Genomic DNA, 22,308 nt, shown 5'->3' on the forward strand with positions numbered 1-22,308 from the left:
CCTATATTCCTTCTTCTTATAGGTAATCATTTTAATGTTGTTATTCTATTTGTTAATAACAATTTATATACATACATATATGTTGCCTTTCCTCAGTGATAGCATATTGCACATTGTTTTTCTACTGTGCTTTTCCCACTTAATATATCCTGCAGTGTACAGTGGTATTTTTCAGTTCTTTTTTACACCTGCCTAGCTCTGCACTGTATGGGTGTATTATAGTTTATTCATCAGTCTACTATTAATAGACATTTGAGTTTATCATTTAAAACTAAACTTTAACATTGATATTTTGGGAGGGAAATTTCTATGTTAAGAATGGTTGTTACTGTATGATAGAACTCAACCTCTTGTTCTTAAAGCCCCCTTACATTTTGTCTTCTCTGAGTCTGAATGACCACAACTTAATTTTTAGCCATTTAAAATAGCACTATGTGCACCTGGCAACAGTTGGATTGGCCTGTCTGCTCTTGTAATAAGACTATTTTTAGAAGCCTTTCTCATATATTGTTCTCATGTGTTCTTATGTATCTATATATCTCTCTATATCGTTATTGCATATCACTTAGAAGCAAACTAGCTTGTGTGTTCTTTTTGAATCAACTAACAGAAAAGTTGTATTTCCTGTATGTGACAAAATAGGTTGGTGGCAAGTAACCTGAGAAAGCACTTTTTATGGCTACTGTCCTTATTAGTAAGGGGTGGGCAAAGTATGAAATTATAATAGAACAGTAGTTCCTTTAGAGGCAAAATCTTACATGAAGAGTAAATGAGTTAGTACTGTAAATTGCTTTAGAATAACACCATGTTTCTGCATTGCGATTATTTGAAAAAAAGAAATCCAGATAATGTGGCTCATTTAGCAGGTTATAATGGAACTTGTAACAGTTCTCCGAGCAGTATCTAAAAAGATTATTTGAAAAGTATGTAAAGATTTAGAAACAATCCGTTGTGTTTTCTGATGATCATAGTACTTAAAACCGGTGACTTTGTGTCTGAGCATAAATACATTCTGATGACATCAGCTTTGATCAGTTCAAGATGAAGCAGTAATCAATGCTCAACTTTACTGTGCTCTACACTACACAGTATACTATATGGACCGAGAATGCCAAGAGTAAAAGTGTGGGGAGATGGGCGTTCAAATAAGTATGGTAAGATAAACCATTGCAATTTAAATAACTACAATAAAAGGATAAAAGTCAAACTCCACAAAGTGACATTTGAGCTGATGAGTTTTCTGATAGTCACTAAGAAAGATAAGAGGACTACTATTTAATGTACAAGGCTTCGAAGAATTCTTACCACCACAAAGTGCGGCCAACTACGAGCAGGTTCGGAGAATGAACGTGAGGGCGACAACGTGTACCCTAAATAAGGATACAGTAACCCTCCACCTCAGTGCAACGGGAAGGAAGAAGGGAAGGAGTCCGGTTTTCTATGCAACCGGTCGCAGTGTCCCTTAAGCGCCTTTTCGCTACCTCTCAAGGAGGACAGTCCAGTATCTTAAAGTCCTGCTCCTCAGCACAGAGGTTCTCGACCTGGCGGGAAACGCAGGAAACCGCGGACCACGCCCCTTGACTCCGCGTGAGGTCGTGCGCGCGTGGTCCCGGCTCTGGCCCCAAGGACCCCATGCGGGGCGGGGACCCGCTCCCGGCGCAGGCCGGCCTAGGTGTCCCGGCAGCTCCCGGGCGCCCCCTGGCCCGGCTCCGGCGCCGGAGGTTTCCGGTGAGCTACAGTCGCCGGTTATGACGACTCCCTCAGTCCGAGCCGCCGCCGCCGCCGCCTCCTCCGCAGCCCCGACTTCCCAGGCTCCAGGTGGGACTCGCCCCGCGGTCCGCGGAATCTTCACCCGCCCCCCGCCCTCTGCCTCGCCCGGGCGCGCGGTGGGCGCTTTTGCCTGCTCCCGGCGCGGGTTCCCGGCGGGCTGGCGCTTCTCCACGGGTCCGCCTGCGCCTTCCATCGCCCGAGGGCCGAGAAGGAGGACGTGGGGAAGCAGACCTGATCCTCCCTTTACCGAGGGCTCGGCCCCCTTCACCGTGCCTGACGCGGCGCGCGGGTCCCCGAGACCGCCGGGCGCGGGGAAGCATGCCGGGTTTCCCAGGCCGGGACGGAGCCTCCTTGATCCAGGCCCCTCCCAGGCGTGTTGAGGTCTGGGGTGGGAGGGTGCAGTGTGCGGCGTTGGGGGGCGGGCGGTCCCCGGGAATCTCTGCGCCCCGAACCCCAGCGCGGCATCATGGCTGCGGAAGGGCGCTCGCCACCGACCCCGCCGCCTTGGCTCAGACGTTGTAGCGGACCGCTGATGGACCTCACCTGGCCATCTCAGGCCCTTTCCAACCTCCTCCCTCGTAAAACTAGTGCTAGTTGGGGCGAGCCGTTTTAGGAGTCCTTGTGGGTCTCACATGCGTTTAACTTTTCACCTGTCCACTGGCTTCTGTAAACTTTCCAACCCCTGTCAGAATGTTGACCCATCTCACCCACTGTGTTCCTTGTCACTGTCGGAGTTTCACCTCTCATTCTCTTTCAAGCTTTCTCCCTTTCCCTTCCCCTTTCTTAGGCCAGTGGAAATCCAGTCATGGTATCCCCATAGAGAGGTGGGGGGAACCAGCAGCTTTGCGCAGAAGGAAAAAGTAGCTCAGCTGCTAAAGCGTCCATCTCCTGAAGTGTGCCCGCCTGTCCTTCAGGGGCTCTCCCTGCAAGAGGACTCAACCCCGAAAGGCTCTGTCAGGCCCTGGGGTTGTGCTTTCATGCAAAACAGCCACTCCTGCTAGTTTGTGCAAGTGGTTACGTGCCCTCAGCAAAAGCCAGGTTTCTGATGTGAACCTTTCGATTTTTCCTTTGGCGGAAAAGTCGTTTACGGATCCCTGCGTTTAGTTATGGCTATAGCTCAGTAGAGGACAATGGACTTGGCTAACCAAAGGTCGACTTGGTCATAAGAATGACCTATTTCTGGGAGAGACTGGCCATTCTGCCTGTTGAATCTGAAAGCAGGGAGCAATTTCATTCGGTGAGTCGGATTACTGTGGTGAGAACCAGTTGGATTGTTTGCTCTTGGGAATGTTTTATCTGCTGAGTGTCCTGTTGGCCTGTACCAGTTGGTGCCTGTATGAAGTGGGTCATCTCCTTCCTGCTCACTCTTAGAATCTCTTCTGTTAAGTTACTGTGTTGAGGATTGTACCTGCTACCTCACTTTTAGTAGCTTTTATTTGTTAAGGCAGAGAAAGGTTTTATAAGCCAGGCCTTCTGGTTATGGCTTATCTCACTAAATGCCAGACAGTCTGCTTACAGGTTATCTTATTATCTTCTCTCTTAATATTTCTTTTAATTCACAATATCACCGGGGATGCAGAAGTCTTCTTTGATATCTTTTTAAGGTAATGTGTTTCATTTCTGACAGATTTTAGATACCTGAAACATCACAGCAACTTCTGGGTGGTTCTGAGGATTAAAGAGGTAAATGCTTCATTATAATTAGAGTCACTGTTAATATTAATGTGTATTTTAAATTTTGTGAAATTGTTACGAACTCACAGTTGGGTAAAAGTCTCAATTAAAAATATTGATTCAGGTGACCTTTATTACAAATAACAAGATACTCTTTAGGGATACCTAAAGCAATTCATACCCACTCCAGTGTTCTTGCCTGGAGAATCCCAGGGACGGGGGAGCCTGGTGGGCTGCCGTCTATGGGGTCGCACAGAGTCGGACATGACTGAAGCGACTTAGCAGCAGCAGCAGCAAAGCAATTCATGGAGTCGCAGAGAGTCGGACACGACTGAGTGACTGAACTAAACTGAACTGAAAAAAACAATTATATTTACTGCAGAGGGGAAAAGGATTTCTTCTTGGCATTCCAACTGTTCAGTTATGATTGCTTACTCTTGGAACTTGAAATGTGATTGAACATAGCAGTCTGTTTCTAAAGGCCCCGTCTCCATCAGCCGTATTCATTGAAAACTGATTTTGAACTTTGGATTTTTCCAGTATGCTTCAGTGACAGCAGACCCTGCTTGGAAGCAACTAATATGTACTAGGGCTTTATCATCTGGTGGGGAGACCACTTTGAAAAACTAGAGCAAATAAATCACTAAAATGAACCCCAAATGGCATGTTTATTATCTGGAAATATACACAAAAAAATCTGATATAAGAGATTTAATCTTTCTGGGATGAGTTAGAAATGCAGGAAGGTTCATGACCATTATCTCTTTTCTCAATGCTAAAGCCAGATGGAGAGAATTTAAGGGTACAGTTCTGAGGCAGACTGTCTGGATTTCACTCCTAGAGTTTTCTTAGTCTTAGTTCTTAATATCATTGTTCTTACACCCAGTGAAAGAAAAGCTTCACAAGGGCTTAGGAGTTTACTATTCAGCTGCCCATTCCCTGCTGCCTCCTTGTACTTAGCAGAGTACCTGGCACGCAGCATATTCTCACATACTTCAGTGATTGTTAGTTTTAATCCAGCAGGTACACACTTGCTTGGACCCATTGTACTTCCTTTCTTCTTTCTTCCTGGTATGTTTTTCTGGATCTGCATCATGTAGATCTCAGCTTAAATGTTACTTAGCAACTCCGCCCCATACCGTGTAATTTTAAACTTTTATTTAAGAAACACTTAACATAGCATTTAACATACCAGGTATATCTAGACATGTTGCCAATATTTACCTCTCGGGAGTCCTATGAGAAAGGGTTATTCTGATTTCCATTTAACAGATGGAAAAACCTAGGCACAGCAAGGTTAAATAACTTGCTGAAGGTCATTCTTCTTAGAAAGCTGCAGCCACATTCAAACCTAGGTGGCCTAGCTTCAAAGTCTGCATGCTTAACTAGCAAACTGTGTTGTCTATCATATTACCTGACTTACTCAGGCATCAGCAAACAGGGTCCTGTCAAGGTCCTCCTCCCATCTTTGTAAATAAAATTTTATTAGAACACAGCCCGCCATTCCTAGCATAACTATGGCTGCTTTCCTGATGGGTACAGACACTATCTGACCTATAAAGCCAAAAATATTTGCTGCCTGGCTTTTTCCAGAAAAAATGTGCTGGCCCTTGGTTTATTTGATTCACAGCCCTTGTCATTATCTGAAGTTGTTTATTTGGTTGTTTATTTTATATCTACTGCACTAGCTTCCAAGTTCCATGAAAGCAGGGGTCTTTGCTGTTTTATTGACCACCCTATACCTAGCTCCTGACCCAGTGCCTGGCCTATAACAATCAGTATTTGTCGAGTAAAAGAACATTATTCAGTAAAGTAGTGAAGTTAGTTATAATTGTACTTAACCCTTAACCCCTTTGACTTTGAAGGCTCTGTCTTAATGAGGGTGTTATCAATTTGACCTTTAGGTTTGGAGGTTGCTATGTTCATGCTGCTTGTCTTTGGAGCATTGCTTCCTGAGGTCCCCCTGAGTGGCCAAGACAAGGCTCCTCCCCAGGCCGATGGCATTTCAGCCACCCCTCTGTTCAACTATGCCAGCCTCCGCCTGCCGGAAGAGCATATTCCCTTCTTTTTGCACAATAACAGGCATATTGCCACAGTCTGCAGGAAAGACTCACATTGTCCTTATAAGGTAAATCTTATTTCTCCTCTTGCATATTTTTAAAAGGTTGCAATTGAGGCTGGTTTACTAGTTCCCCCATCATAACTTGAATCTGCAGGTAGACTCCTGGTTGTAACTGTGGGTCAGTTGATGTTTGTATTTCATCTCATGCTTCTTAATGACTCAGCTTTGCTTAGAAGTATGTCCTACTCACAAAGGTGAGATTACAAATCTAAATCACTAGTAAAAGAAATAGGCAGTCTGTATGGTTTGTCTAGTCTGTAAATGAAATAAATTAGATTTGATACAGAAAAGAATATGTAGTTAAAAGTAACTGAATAATCTCAAACTTCTCCTTTCTTAAATTGCACTTAAGAGGATCCCTCAGCACTTCATTTTGGTAATAACACCTACATCTCTGTCTCTCCATAATTAAGACTGTTACTGTGGCCTTCCTTCTGTTTTCGAGTTGTTGGAAAGGTTTCAAATTGGAGCCCATTCAGACATCTCACGAGGCCTCAGAGATCAAAGCGGGGCATTGTGAGCCATTTCCTTTCCCATGGTGCTGGCACAGGAAGCACGTGGACAGGCCGGGCTGGGAAGCCAGCTGGCACTGCCCCCAGGGGCCTCACAGAACAACCTCCTGAGCTTCCTGGCCCACAGCAGTTGTGTGTCCCCCAAGGGCTACAGAGCTATTCCCAGATATTCCCAGAGTATTCCCAGATCTCTGCTGGTCTTGATCAATCAATAAAGCTGCTGATCCATTCAGTTTAGTTGTGATCCTTTTGGTGATAGAAATTCCATTTTTTATGACTCTCTTGGGATTGATTTTAGAATCAGTTTACTCACTTGACTTCATTAAGCTACTTCAGAAAGTTTCAGTTCAGCCAAGGGGGTCGGGGGAGGGATGAAGTGGGAGCTTGGGGTTAGCAGATATAAACTTTTCTATACAGAATGGATACACAACGAGGTCCTACTGTATAGCACAGGGAACTGTATTTGGTAGCCTATGATAAACCATAATGCAAAAGAAGATTTAAGAAAAGAATGTGTATGTGTGTGTGTGTGTGTGTGTATATATATATATATATAAAACTGAATCAGTTTGCTACAGAACAGTAATTAACACATTGTAAATTTCACCTATACTTCAATAAAAAATGTTAATTAAAAAAATCCCAATTCAAATGATCTGTGGTAGTCTAGCTAAAACCCAGACTTTTGTTTGGAAAACAGACCTGGTAGGGGAGGGATTGGTGACTAAAGATAATTGCTGTTAAGAATCTCAAGACTGTTTTTCTCAGAATTTACTGATTTCTCTTTCATGAGTATGTATTATAAAATGTAAAAGTGAAAGTTCTAGGAAGATATTTTTTTTTCATGGAAAAAAAAAATCTACGAGTCCTCTCTGAATGTCAGAAGGTAGACCAGTCTCAACACACACCTCTTATGTTCCAGAAATACTTAGAAAATTTGAAATACTGCTGGGGTTATGAGAAATCCTGCAGACCAGAGTTCAGATTTGGTTACCCTGTTTGCACCTATGTGGATATGGGATGGTAAGTTACTGGATGGACTCCCTCCTGCCCTATACTTATCTCCTTTCTCTGTAGTGTATGCTGAAACATCAATTCCCAGCTAGACTCTTTTGGTATTAGATAATAATTCCTTTAGATATTAATTTGCTTACACATGCATGAGTAATTTCACTTGTCTTGACTGTCTCCCCCTGGGACAGGAATATCTCTCATTTCCTCTGCCAGAGGGATAAAACAGTATGGTTCACAGAAAATACTTTTCCTCACTATATGCAAAGAAAAGAGATGGATGGCTGACTTTGGTTTTGGAGAAGAGAGTTAAGTATAATCAGTATTTGCAATACAGGCAGGGTTAATGGGGCAAAGAAAATGCAGTAATTAACAGTTCATTGTCTTCAGTTCCAAATGATCCTGACTACATCCATTTCCATTGTGTATGTTTATTATCAGGGAGTAAGTCTATAAATAACTTATTTTGGTAACCTCATGTAGTTAGAGGTAGATTTTTAAAATTATTATAGTTAAGAAAATAATGACTGACTTCTAGCAATGTAACATTTAGAAAATTTAAGGTCCAAAAAAAGTAAAAAGTTGAATATCACAGAATTGTTTTGTTTGCAAACAGGACAGACACTCTTGAATCAGCCCAGGAAATATTCTGGAAGCAAGCCGACTTTGGATACGCCGCAGAGCGTCTGGAGGAGCTCCATGTGCTCTGCCAGCCGAAGGAAAAGGTGGATGTTCAACCCCTTCATAAGTGAAGATGTTTATTTAAAAATACCTGTGGTATCTATTTATTCATTTATTTATTGAGGTATAGTTGATGTATAATATTGTGTAAGTTACAGACATACAATACAGTGATTCAGATTCACACTTTTAAAGGTTATACTCCATTTATGGTTATTGCAAAATATTGGTTATATTCTTGGTGGTATACAATATATCCTTTTAGCTTGTTTTATACATAATACTTTGTACCTTTTAATTCCCTGCAATCGTAATGGTTAGATTGTAATATAAATACCAGATAGAGGGCACTATGAGAGGAAACCCTCACTCTCACTATTATTGGCTTAAAGTTTTATTTGACTTCCAAAACCTAGTTGGAAGCCATGTCCTTGTTTTCACACACATATTATCAGATGGTCATATTTTGAGGTAGGTCAAATATTTAAATAGTTTTAGAATTAATTATTCCCCCCAACATACACTAAAGAAGGTAAGTTGATGAATTACATCTTTATAAATTTCCTTGCTGGTAGTTTGGGACAGGTGATACACTCCCACCATGCTGTTCTATATTTTTTGGCACTTTACATTTTGCAAAAAGCTTTTCAGTATGTTATATGGTTTGATTCTCACAAACAGTATAACAGATAGACAGGGCAGGTATTATTGGTACTATTGGACTAGAGAGGAAAACTGAGTCCTCAGATATGTTAAGCAACCTGTCGAAGACCGCACAGCTACTAAGTGTGGTCTTTTACAATTCTGCTGTTGTTGTTCAGTCGTTAAGTTGCATGCAACTCTTTGTGACCCCAAGGACTGCACCAGGCCACATCAGGCTTCCCTATCTTTCACTATCTCCTAGAGTTGATGTCATCAGTTCATCTCCATTGAGTCAGTGATGTTATTTAATCATTTTCTGTTGCTCCCTTCTCCTTTTGCCTTCAATCTTTCTAGAATTAAAATGCAGATGTTTTTCTTGTGCTTTCACTCATACCCCATTGCACTCAGTGATAAACACATTGTCAGGAGGCAGTTTGGGGTAATAAGGAGAAGAATGGACTACGGGGTTCAAATCTTGATCTGTGCAAAGGGCACCCAAACTTTTCCGTGTTCAGCTTCTTCTGCTTTAAAGCCATGCCTGTGTTACAGCTTGTGGTAAAACTGAAATGAGATTCTGCATTGAAAAATGCTCCATGCAGGGCCAGGCTCACAGCAAAGGGCTCAGTGATAGTTTTTTAAAGCCCCAGAGAATCATAAGCACTTAGGATTAAGGTCCACCCCTCACCTAGAGCCAGACATCCTGGGATGTGAAGTCAAGTGGGCCTTAGAAAGCATCACTACGAACAAAGCTAGTGGAGGTGATGGAATTCCAGTTGAGCTATTTCAAATCCTGAAAGATGATGCTGTGAAAGTGCTACACTCAATATGCCAGCAAATGTGGAAAACTCAGCAGTGGCCACAGGACTGGAAAAGGTCAGTTTTCATTCCAGTCCCAAAGAAAGGCAATGCCAAAGAATGCTCAAACTACTGCACAATTGCACTCTTGACACACGCTAGTAAAGTAATGCTCAAAATTCTCCAAGCCAGGCTTCAGCAATATGTGAACTGTGAACCTCCAGATGTTCAAGCTGGTTTTAGGGAAGGCAGAGGAACCAGAGATCAAATTGCCAACATCCACTGGATCATGGAAAAAGCAAGAGAGTTCCAGAAAAACATCTGGAACTGCTTTATTTCTGCTTTATTGACTATGCCAAAGCCTTTGACGGTGTGGATCACAATAAACTGGAAAATTCTTCACGAGATGGGAATACCAGACCACCTGACCTGCCTCTTGAGAAACCTATATGCAGGTCAGGAAGCAACAGTTAGAACTGGACATGGAACAACAGACTTGTTCCAAATAGGAAAAGGAGTACGTCAAGGCTGTATATTGTCACCCTGCTTATTTAACTTCTATGCAGAGTACATCATGAGAAACGCTGGGCTGGAAGAAGCACAAGCTGGAATCAAGATTGATGGGAGAAATATCAATAACCTCAGATATGCAGATGACACCACCCTTATGGCAGAAAGTGAAGAGGAACTAAAAAGCCTCTCGATGAAAGTGAAAGAGGAGAGTGGAAAAGTTGGCTTAAAGCTCAACATTCAGAAAACGAAGATCATGGCATCTGGTTCCATCGCTTCATGGGAAATAGATGGGGAAACAGTGGAAACAGTGTCAGACTTTATTTTTCTGGGCTCCAAAATCACTGCAGATGGTGATTGCAGCCATGTAATTAAAAGATGCACTCCTTGGAAGGAAAGTTATGACCAACCTAGATAGCATATTCAAAGCAGAGACATTACTTTGCCAACAAAGGTCCATCTAGTCAAGGCTATGGTTTTTCCTGTGGTCACGTATGGATGTGAGAGTTGGACTGTGAAGAAAGCTGAGCACCGAAGAACTGATGCTTTTGAACTGTGGTGCTGGAGAAGACTTGTGAGTCCCTTGGACTATAAGGAGATCCAACCAGTCCATCCTAAAGGAGACCAGTCCTAGGTGTTCTTTGGAAGGACTGATGCTGAAGCTGAAACTCCAATACTCTGGCCACCTCATGCGAAGAGTTGTCCCATTGGAAAAGACCCTGATTGGGATTGGGGGCAGGAGGAGAAGGGGACGACAGAGGATGAGATGGCTGGATGGCATCACCGACTCGATGCACTTGAGTTTGGGTGAACTCCGGGAGTTGATGATGGACAGGGAGGCCTGGCTTGGTGCGATTCATGGGGTCGCAAAGAGTCGGACGTGACTGAGCAACTAAACTGAACTGAATGTTCCTGAACTCTGCCCAAGCCTCTGACATCTCAGGAGTCTCTGTTATCTCCAGGCAATCTAAGAAACCAAAAAATATTTAAATCACTTGCATTCCAAAAGTGAATATATGCTCTGTAGTGCTTTGGAATGGTGTCACATGATAGAACTTCAAGTGATTCTAGCAAGGTGCCTGAACCAGAAGATTCAGGCAAGGCATTAACCTGCACTACTACAAGGTGTCTTTAACAGTCAGTACTTTATACTTTTGCTCAGGTCTAGCTGTTCATGCACAAAAGGGCAGGAGATGGCCTCAACCCCATGTTGCACACATTTTCCAAGGTGATTTGCAAAATGCTTTCCTCACGAAGATCTGCTTTGATGGGTTTTTTGCTATCAGGGTGTGACCCCTTACCAACTCTAGATTCTAAAACACCATGACGGTCAAGGTTAATTGCCATTAAGGGTCAATTGGGAGTTATGGGAAAAGCAACAAAGTGGTGTTTAAATCTCGCACTACAACCCAGAGCAGATAAAAATTTTTGAAGCTATCCCTCTGTCAACACAGTTGGTAGAAGTAGAAACAGGCTCTATGGTTGACTTTTAAACTCCTTTGCCTGCATGCATACTCAGGCACTTCATTTGTGTCTGACTCTTTGCAACCCCATGGACTGTAGACTGCCAGGCTCCTCTGTCCATGGGATCTTCCTGGGAAGAATACTGGAGTAGGTTGCCATGCCTTCCTCCAAAGGACCTTCCCGACCCAGGGATCGAACTCACATCTCCTGCATCTCTTACATTGCAGGCAGATTCTTTACTGCTAAACTACTGGGGAAAGGCTTGCTGAAAGTAACTCATATTTGACAAACTACCCTTCCTGCCTTGCATTTTAAGGTCTGTGGCATGTGCCTTCTTCCTTGTTTCCTTTGGCTCGTCTTTGAAAATGCTTTTTCACACAGCTGTGAGGGTTGTGAGTGCCCTATTTTTTTTTTTTTTTTTTTTCTCATGAAGATAAACTGAACCATAAATACAACTCTGGGCTCTTTAAAATTTGAAGATTATAGAAATAGTGGAGTTCTTTGTAGTAACCTAAAAGTGTGCAAGTTGGCAAAAGTATGCTTGGGCAATGCCTCCCAGGGAGGAAAATTCTTAAACAGAAGCGTCATTGGGAAGTGTTCATCACAGTGTGTGGCTGGAGCCTGAAGGCTACATGCTGTTAGACTGATGTCTAGCAAGTTTGGGTGTGTCCTTGAAGTGTTAATGCTCACAGTTATCTTTCTCTTGTTTCTCCACCTTATTTCAGAATGACTCAAGTCTGGTGTGTTCCCGTTACCTTCAGTACTGCAGAGCCACCAATATCTACCTTGATTTAAGAAACATCAAGAGAAACCATGACAGGTACTTCAGTGGTGGATGTTAATATCTAAGGAAAATCTTGAAATATTTGCAGGTCCAGGAATATGCCTTGGATTTGCTTCCTAATAATATGGTGATGAGGTTCAAGAATGAGAGAGGGAAATGAATGACCCACACCTGTCATAATGAGTTGATCATTATGCACCTATGTGATGGCTACATTAGATACGATTTTGCTACTTTTTGTAGAAACTTGAAATGTTCTATTACAAGAGTTAACTTCTAATGAAAAACTGATTTTAGAAATTGGTAGACCACTTTAGTTATAACCTGCGTGCCTGAGTCATGAAAAAAAATTCCAAATTCAATTTTTTGTTATCCACTAGATTCAAGGAAGATTTTGTCCAGAGTGGGGAAATTGGAGGACACTGTAAACTTGACATTCGTTCGTTGATGTCTCAAGGTCAGCGCAAAAGCCCTCTGCAGTCTTGGTAAGATTTTGGTTGGGGGGGGGGGGCGGGGGGCGGGGAATATGTTTCTGAAGTATTTGTCTTTATTTTTGATGCTTACAAATTTTGGTAGGGACTATAAATGGAAAATGTTATTCCATTTGTGGATAATTTGGTCTGAGCTGCTGGGGAGTGGTGGCTCCAGAGTGAATCATCAGTTGTATTTGACTTAAGTTCATAAAATATTAGGAAGTGATACAGTATTTACTGTTAGCTAACGTAAAAGTTCAAAAATGAATTTTTTTAGCTCCTCATAATTGCTACATGTGTTTAGAGAAATACATTTTTAAAAATACACACTTATTAAAGCAGATACCAAGCATATAGAGAAATGTACAGTTTGGATTTTGAAAAAGTAAGCCCACTTGAGTAACTCTTACCTGGGTCAGAATTAGACCATCATCTACCCAGGCTCTCTCCCAAAAGCAAACCCCATCCTCCTTTCCAAAGATAAACACTACCCTGATTTTAAGCACCTTTCATAAGCTTTTTGAACTTTAGATAGATTGAAGAACACATTTTGATTTCAAATTTTTTGAATATTAAACTAGGTCTATCAAGACACTTACTATCTCTGGAAATTAGAGAGGTGGGGCACTTTAAAAGCTTTTTAGTTTAAGATAACTTTAGAGTCATTGACATTTAAGAATAATTCAAAAGTAGCATAAAAAGTTTAAAAATAGTACAAGGCATTTCCATTGTACCCTTACCTCAGCTTCCTCTAATGATAACATCTTAAATAAGCATAGCACAGTAATCCAAAGCAGGAAATTGACATTGGTACAATGTTATTTTTTTATTTTTCTAAATTTTAAAATTTATTGTAATTGGAGGCTAATTAATTTACAATATTGTAGTGGTTTTGCCATACATTGACATGAATCCGCCATGGGTGTACATGTGTCCCCCATCCTGAACCCCCCCTCCCACCTCCCTCCCCATCCCATCCTTCAGGGTCATCCCAGTGCGCCAGCCCTGAGCACCCTGTCTCATGCATTGAACCTGGACTGGCGATCTGTTTCACATATGATAATATACATGTTTCAGTGCTATTCTCTCAAATCATCCCACCCTTGCCTTCTCCCACAGAGTCCAAAAGTCTGTTCTTTATCTCTGTGTCTCTTTTGCTGTCTCACATATAGGGTCGTCATTACCATCTTTCTAAATTCCATATATATGCGTTCATATACTGTATTGGTGTTTTTCTTTCTGACTTACTTCACTCTGTATAATAGGCTCCAATTTCATCCACCTCATTAAACTGATTGAAATGCATTTTTTTAAATAGCTAAGTAATATTGCATTGTGTATATGTGGTACAATGTTATTAAATAAACACATTTGAATATTATTAGTACTTCCATGCATTCTTTATTTTTTTGGATGTAGAACTCAGTAAAATTTATATCATATGTTTAGATAAATGTAAGCACTATCACAATCACTAAAGAAACTGTTCCATTGTACTAGAAACTGTCATGCTTCCCTTTATAGTCATACAGCACACTCATAATGTTCATTTTCTTTCTTTTTGGTGAGATATAGTTGATATACAATATTATAGAAGTTTCCAGTATATAACATAGGGATTCACATTTTTTAAAGGTTATACTCAATACTTAGTTATTATAAAATATTGGCTATATTCCCTGGGTTGTACAATAATATTTCCTTATAACTTTTTTGTATCTGTTTGTACCTCTTCATCCCCTGCTTCTGTCTTGTGCCTCCCCACTTCCCTCTCCCAGTTGTAACCATTAATTTATTTTTTGTATCTGTGAGTCTTTTTTGTTGTATTCACTACTTTGTTTTATTTTTTAGATCCTACGTATAAGTGATATCATACAGTATTTGTCTTTCTCTGAGTTATTTTACTAATCATAGTACCCTCCAAGTCCATCCATGTTGTTAAATGTTTTTTTATGGCTGAGCCTGGAAAACCCCATGGACGGAGGAGCCTGGTAGACTGCAGTCCATGGGGTCGCTAAGAGTCGGACACAACTGAGCGACTTCACTTTCACTTTTCACTTTCATGCGTTGGAGAAGGAAATGGCAACCCACTCCAGTGTTCTTGCCTGGAGAATCCCAGGGACGGGGGAGCCTGGTGGGCTGCCGTCTATGGGGTCGCACAGAGTTGGACACGACTGAAGCGACTTAGCAGCAGCAGCAGCAGCAGTATTCCATTATTTGCTGTTGCTGTTGTTCAGTTGCTAAGTCATGTCTGACTCTGCAACCCTGTGGACTGTGGCACGCCCAGCTCCCCTGTTCTCTGTTATCTCCCAGAGTTTGCTCAGATTCATGTCCATTGAGTCAGTGATGCTGTCTAACCATCTTATCCTCTGCCACTCCCTTCTCCTTTTGTCTCTTGTCTTTCTCAGCATCAGGGTCTTTTCCAATGAGTCAGCTCTTCGCGTCAGGTGGCCAGAATATTGGAGTTTCAGCTTCAGCAGCAATCCTTCCAATGAGTAGTCAGTGTTGATTTCCTTTAGGATTGACTGGTTGGATCTCCTTGCTGTCCAAGGGAGTCTCAAGAGTCTTCTCCAGCACCACAATTTGAAAGCATCTTTTCTTCAGTGCTTCCCTGATAGCTCAGTTGGTATACAATTTTCCTGCAATGCAGGAGACCCCAGTTCATTTCCCAGACTGGGAAGATCCTCTGGAGAAGGGATAGGTTATCCACTCCAGTATTCTCGGGCTTCCCTGGTGGCTCAGCTGGTAAAGAATCCGCCTGCAATGTAGGAGACCTGGATTCAATCCCTGGGTTGGGAAGATCCCCTGGAGAAGGGAAAGGCTACCCACTCCAGTATTCTGGCCTGGAGAATCCCATGGACTATATAGTCTATGGGGTTACAAAGAGTTGGATGCGACTGTGACTGAGCGACTTTCACTTTTCAGTGCTCAGCCTTCTTTATGGATCAACTGTCACATCTAGTATTCCATTCCATATGTATATAATCTTCATTATCCATTCATCCTTTTTTTTTTTTTTTCTCTAAACAAGTTTTCATTTAAATTTTATTGAAAAACAGTTGATTTACAATATTATATTAGTTTCAGTTGTACAGCAAAGTGATTCAGTTATATACACATATGTATAAATTATTAATATATCTATTATTTTTACATTCTTTTCCATTATAGGTTATAATAAGATATTAAGTATAGTTCCACATGCAATACAGTAGGTCCTCATTAGTTATTTATTTTATATAGTACTGTATATATTTTAAGTCCATTCATCCTTTGATGGACACATAGGTTGCTTCCATATCCTGGCAATTGTGAATAACATTGCTGTGAACATTGGGGTGCAGGTATCTTTTCAAATTAGTGTTTTCATTTTTTTCAGATATATACCCAGGAGTGGAATTCATGGGTCATATGGTAGCTCTATTTTTATTTTTTTGAGAAAGCTCCATATTGTTTTACACAGTGGCTGCGCCAGTTTACATTCCCACCAACAGTGAATGAAGTTTCCCTTTTCTCCACATCCTTACCAGTATTTGCTATTTGTGTTCTTTTTGGTGATAACCATTCTGACAGATGCGATTTTGATTTGCATTTCCTGGATGATTAGTGATGTTGATCATCTTTTCATGTTGGCTTATTGGTATGTTGTCTTTAGAAGAAATTTCTGTTCAGGTCTTCTGCCCATTTTTTAATTGAGTTGTTTGGTTTTTTGATGTTGAGTTGTATGAACTGTTGATGTATTTTAGATATTAACCTCTTATTGGTCATATCATTTGTAAATATGTTCTCCCGTTCTTTAGGTTGTGTTTCCATGTCATTGAGGGTTTCCTTTGCTGTGCAATAGCATTTGAGTTTACTTAGGTCCTATTTATTTATTTTTGCTTTTATTTCCTTTGCTTTAAAAAGAGACAGATCCAAAAAAAATATTGTTAAGATTTATCTCAAAGAGTGTTCTTTTTTTTTTTTTTTGAGTGTTTGTTTTTAATGTCAAATGTTCATGCTAAGCAAACTGTTCAGGAAAACTGTCTTTCACAGATTTATGTGGCATATTAGAGTTTGCAGTGCAAGATCTTACTTCACATAAGAGACTTTTGGAGTAGGCGTTCCTATTTTCTAGTGGGCGTTTCTATTCCTAGTACACTTTGATATCTAATGTCCAAAATCAAATATTTGATATTTGTTTCCTAGTATCTTTTGATATCATGATAGTTCCCTAGGGTATATTTATGTTAATTATTTATTGCTGTATCATAAATTACTCAAACATTTAGCAGCTTAAAATAGTGAACATTTTTTATCACACACAGTTTCTGACAGCCAGGATTTGGGGGCAGCTTAGCTGTGTGGGTTCAGGCATAGCTGGGCCTGTAGAATCTGTTTCCTAAACTCACTCATGTAGCTGTTATCTTGAGGTTTTCTTCTCTGCTTGTTGGCTAGAGGTGTCATTTCTTTACCATATGGGCCTCTCCCTGAGGCTGCCGACAGCCTGGCAGCCGACTTCCCCAAGATCATGTTGTCTGAGAGAGAGCACGTATCAGCATGGCCCAAAATGGAGGCCTCAGTCTTTATATTTATACCCTAATGGTCACACCGAAAGTGACCACCATCACTTCTGCCATATTCTGTCCATTACAAGTGAATCACGAAGTCAGCTCACCCTCCAAGGCAGGGAATTCATCTCCACCTCTGGAAGGGAGAAGTATTGAAGAATTTGTGGACATATTTTTGAAACCACCGGAATAAATATTTTAGTATTATGTGTGTTTTAAAAGGATCTCTTTGGTACTTGTCTTACGTCACATATAGTCTCAAAGATAAAAAGTTTACAAATGATCTGTAGGTTAACTTGTGATTGTCTTCTTTTGTATGGAAGAAAATTGTACCAAGTGGTTTCAGAAGTGGTTTTCCGAGAAACAGAGTTTTCTTTTTTCTGGGAAATGTAGTTGTCTGCAGTTTTTCCCAAGGTACTTGGTAAGTCTTGGAACGCCATCTTTCTCAGAATCCAAAAAGGTTCTCTGGGTCAGTGTTCCTTCTGAGCCTTGCCAGACTGCAAGAAACCTTTCTGAATCTTTCCACTTTAATGGTAGATTTTTTTTGCCAACTCTCTGTGGAAATTTCTTCTTTGTCAGAAATGTTCCCGGTTGCTCTTGCACATTAGGCTGAAATTTAAAATCATTTTTTTTTTCTTGTCTCAACATTAAAATTGATATCAAGCTGCATAAGTATTAGTAAGTTTGAGAAGTTTCACATGTGTTTATGAGTATTTTCTGGAAATAAAACTCACCTAATGAACAGATCCTGAATTACAGTATTGCAACAAGAGATCCAGGAGGAGCCCTTTGAAAGCATCTCCTGATTCTTAATTCCAGGTTTGCGGAGCTGCAGAGCTACACTGAGCTCAACTTCAGACCTGTAGAAGATGCTCAGTGTGACATTGTTATTGAAAAACCAACCTACTTCATGAAACTAGATGCAGGTGAGAAGTTAGTTTGTCTATTTTATTTATTGGTTAATGTGGCTTTGTTCCTTTTTATTGATATATGTGTTCCTATAACTTTGGGAAGCACTTCATGGCAAATACATGGGAAAAAGTGGAAACAGTTGTAGATTTTATTTTCTTGGGTTCCAAAATCACTGCAGATGGTGACTGCAGCCAAAAATTTAAAAAACACTTGCTCCTTGGAAGACGAGGTATGACAAACGTAGACAGTGGTTTAAAAAGCAGAGACATCACTTTGCTGACAAAGGTCCATAGAGTGAAAGCTGTGCTTTTTCCTGTAGTCATTTACGGATGTGAGAGTTGGGCCATAAGGAAGGCTGAGTGCCGAAGAATTTATGCTTTCGAATTGCAGTAGCTGGAGAAGACTCTTGAGAGGCCCTTGGACAGTAAAGAAATCAGTCAATCCTAAGGGAAATCAACCTTGAATATTCATTGGAAGGACTGATGCTAAAGTTGAAGCTCCAATACTTTGCGAAGAACTGACTCACTGGAAAAGACCCTGAGGCTGGGAAAGATTGAGGGCAAGAGAAGAAGGGGATGACAGAGGATGAGGTGGTTGGATGGCATCACCAACTCAATGGACATGAGTTTGAGCAAACTCCAGGAGATAGTGAAGAACGAGGAAGCCTGGCATGCTGCAGTCCATGGGGTTGCAAAGTGTCACACATGACTTAGCGACTGAACAACGGTAGCAACGTGACATTGAACAGTAGATTTACTTTTTGCTTTCTTCTCTTGAAAAAGTGAACTAATTTGAATTTCCAACTGTTTTACGTTCTGGTGTGCTAGAAGAAACTTTCACATCATGGTCAAATAACTCAGTGAAAATTGAAAGATGAGTGGAGAAAGCCTGGGTACCCCTTTTGCAACTAAATTTACCCCATGTGGCTTCTCTAATCCCTTGATTTAGCTGGTGCTTCAATAGAACTTTTTAAAAATTAAGAGCCCTGTATGCAGTGTAGGTGGGAAAGGAAGGCCCGTGGCCTCTTCAGGTGGACTTTCTGATACTGTCTCCATGACTGAAGCTAACTTGAAATTCTTTTGGAAGTTAGCCCTGGCATATATTCTTGGAAAAAAAAAGTTAAAATTATTGTCCTATTTGCAGTTAAAACTTCTAATTCTCTACATGCAAGCACAGCTTTTGCTTTGTGAACTTGCTGCCCTGGAGAGAAGAAACACAAATTGTACCTGATTATCCTTCTCATTACAAGAAATGGAGATTTCTGTGCCACACCATATCCAAATTCATGAGAGGCTGGGCTTAGGATGAAATATAGAGAGCCCCCTGTCACGAATATTTCAGAATTCCTCTAATTTATTGATCATATTTTTAATGTGCTCCACTTCCTGAAGTCGTAATTCTTATATGACAAAGCCTGAGGTTCAGAAATGAGACAGATTTTAGAAATGTGAGCAGGTAAAAATGTTGTGTTCAAGGTCCCAACACATTTTTAAAATACGCAGATTAAAATGGAGCAAAGAAAACACTGATCTGTCTGAGGAAGGGTTCAGATCAGATCAGATCAAATCAGTCGCTCAGTCGTGTCCGACTCTTTGCAACCCCATGAATCGCAGCACACCAGGCCTCCCTGTCCATCACCAACTCCCGGAGTTCACTGAGACTCACATCCATCGAGTCAGTGATGCCATCCAGCCATCTCATCCTCTGTCGTCCCCTTCTCCTCCTGCCCCCAGTCCCTCCCAGTATCAGAGTCTTTTCCAATGAGTCAACTCTTCTCATGAGGTGGCCAAAGTACTGGAGTTTCATTCAGCTTTAGCATCATTCCTTCCAAAGAAATCCCAGGGAGAGGAAGGGTTGAACATGTGCAAATGGTTGAATTTATGTAGCTTCTTATGCAGTAAAGGATATAAAGTTGGAATAATAGGCTAGGTTAGATCTGCATCCTTTCTTTCCTGTGTTTATAAGTCTGCCTTTTTCTTCGAACTTAATGCCATCAGCCCATGTTCCTTCTCATATTAACTCTTCTTTTAAAAAAAAAAAAACAGGTGAGCAAATCTCATAAACATACATCAAACAGTTTTTGCTCTTTTTTTAAAAAATAATTTATATTATTTTATTTGTTTATTTTTGACTGTGCTGGCTCTTTGTTGCTGCATGGGCTTTTCTCTACTTGTGGCAAGTGGGGACTACTGTTTAGTGGCCGTGCCCAGGCTTCTCACTGGTGGTGATTTCTTTTGCTGTGGAGCACAGACTCTAGGGTAGTGCAGTGGGCAGAGGGGGAACGAGGACGAGGGGTGAAATGCTTTAGGAGTTGTGGCTTATGGTCTCTAGAGCCCAGGCTTAGTTGCTCCGCCGCGTGTGGGATCTTCCCGGATCAGGGATTGAACCCATGACTCCTGGATTGGCAGGTAGATTCTTTTTACCACTGAGCCACCAGGGATGCCCCCATATTAACCCTTACCTTGAGAAATGAGCATTCCACAGAATAATACTCAAATGGGGCTTGTTTCTTGAGGACAGAGCCTACGTTTTCTCCCTCTTGTATAAATCCTCCTGGCACCAATTGCTGTTTTGTGCATTCGGCCTCCCTCAGTAAGTGCTATGAAGTTGCTGAACAGTTCATGAGAAGCTAATGCAGGCTGTGTGCTAATCTGGGAAAAGGAGACGGCTTGTCATAAGACATCATTTGCCTTGTTTATTCAACAATGTGCTCTTTGGCAGGATTTTTCTGGGTGAAAATAAAAAAGTCCTTCCAAACATTCGTCTAAGATACTGGTCTAAAAAGAAGGGAGTAATTTTTTTTCTTTTCCTTTTCCTTTGTTGAGATATAATTGACATCCAGCACTGTTTATGTTGAAGGTGTACAGTGTAATGACCTGACTTTTATAAATGGAGTCCTTTTTCCTCTAAGTTTCTGGCACACAGTGTTATTATTTGCTAGGAAGGAAGTCAGAATACTTTATGATTTCTGCTTTTGAAAGTCACTATTTATGTTTTAACTGACATTTCCTTTAAGGTGTCAGTTCTTGGAATATCACCCCATTTAGATTTATACACTTGTTTCTTATGAATGGCCGAATTAGGAACTTACAAAGAGCAGCACCGCCCTCCCCTTTCCTCTTTGACCCAGCACACTCCAGCTGGTCGAAGTTTTCCCTTGTGCCAGGCACTGGGCTGTCTCTTTTAGGTATGTTACCTAAAAGCTGACATCTAAGTATATTGACTTCCTATTTCCAGTAGAGAAGCTGAAGCTTTGGAATTTACAGACTTACCTGAGAATGTTGCTCATAATTCAACCTCTTCTTCTGAATCCAGAGTTCTTATACTTTTAATTAGGACATGAGATTTCAGCTCTTTAAATGATAACTGGTTACTGTTTTCCCAAGAAGCAATAATATAAGTAGTGATTAAAAGGAGAAAAAGAGACAGGAATGAAAAATACCAAAATGGTAATAGTTGCCATCATTGCCAGTACCATCATGAGCAGGTGTCGATTGATTTAAAACATTTTTTTTAAATAAAAGACCATAAAAATAGTGATTAGTCTTAATGGCTCTATAGTTCTCATGTTGATTTAAATAAGCTTCTGTTACTTTTTCTGGGAACTTAATGATCATTTGTTTCTTAGTGTGTAAGGAAAAGGCCGGAGAAGGCGATGGCACCCCACTCTAGTACTCTTGCCTGGAAAATCCCATGGACGGAGAGGTGCCTGGTGGGCTGCAGTCCATGGGGTCGCTAGGAGTCGGACACAACTGAGCGACTTCACTTTCACTTTTCACTTTCATGCATTGGAGAAGGAAATGGCAACCCACTCCAGTGTTCTTGCCTGGAGAATCCCAGGGACGGGGGAGCCTGGTGGGCTGCCGTCTATGGGGTCGCACAGAGTCGGACACGACTGAAGCGACTTAGCAGCAGCAGCAAGGAAAAGGCATTCCTAATTTTCACATGATTGATTTGAAAATGAATGTTTGAGCATAATCAGTCAATTGAGGACAACTTGTGTATGATCATTTTATGTTTAGAAAATTGTTAATTTTCTCCTGATTCATTTGAGCTAAAAGTCTACCATACTGTAAGTAGATTGGGTAGAATAAAAATTGTGTAATCGTTTCTTTTGGGGTTAATGGACGTGAATTTCTTTTTTTCTTTCAATCTTAGGTGTTAACATGTATCACCACTTCTGTGATTTCATCAATCTTTACATTACCCAGCACGTTAACAATTCCTTTAGCACAGACGTGTACGTTGTGATGTGGGACACGGTAAGTAAGAACTGGCTTTCTGCTTCAGTGCTGTCTTTACCTTGCTCAGTACCAGTTTGACTCTGATCTTATGTAATAGAATTTTCTCAGATGCACACACTTACATTTACACATGTACACACACATATTCATGCATGTGCAGATGG

The 22,308-nt window shown here is 41.0% G+C and overlaps 1 protein-coding gene across 2 annotated transcripts in view; it reads left to right on the forward strand.

The window, feature by feature from the left end:
• The first annotated feature begins 1,732 nt into the window (after positions 1-1,732).
• Positions 1,733-22,308, forward strand: part of EOGT (EGF domain specific O-linked N-acetylglucosamine transferase) — a 43,031-nt gene continuing 22,455 nt past the window's right edge. The window contains exons 1-9 of one of the 2 annotated variants that reach the window (XM_006071458.4): positions 1,733-1,818; positions 3,398-3,453; positions 5,349-5,572; positions 7,001-7,101; positions 7,706-7,814; positions 11,907-12,001; positions 12,346-12,450; positions 17,808-17,914; positions 22,059-22,162. In XM_006071458.4, the coding sequence (XP_006071520.1) occupies positions 5,363-5,572; positions 7,001-7,101; positions 7,706-7,814; positions 11,907-12,001; positions 12,346-12,450; positions 17,808-17,914; positions 22,059-22,162 (831 nt within the window). In that variant the 5' untranslated portion in view covers positions 1,733-1,818; positions 3,398-3,453; positions 5,349-5,362. Of the gene's footprint in view, positions 1,819-1,906; positions 3,008-3,397; positions 3,454-5,348; positions 5,573-7,000; positions 7,102-7,705; positions 7,815-11,906; positions 12,002-12,345; positions 12,451-17,807; positions 17,915-22,058; positions 22,163-22,308 lie in introns of those variants that run through there. The other variant, XM_025271926.3, reaches the window with a different exon arrangement.

The sequence above is a fragment of the Bubalus bubalis genome, chromosome 21, assembly GCF_019923935.1.
Source record: "Bubalus bubalis isolate 160015118507 breed Murrah chromosome 21, NDDB_SH_1, whole genome shotgun sequence".
Taxonomy (NCBI): Eukaryota; Metazoa; Chordata; class Mammalia; order Artiodactyla; family Bovidae; genus Bubalus; species Bubalus bubalis.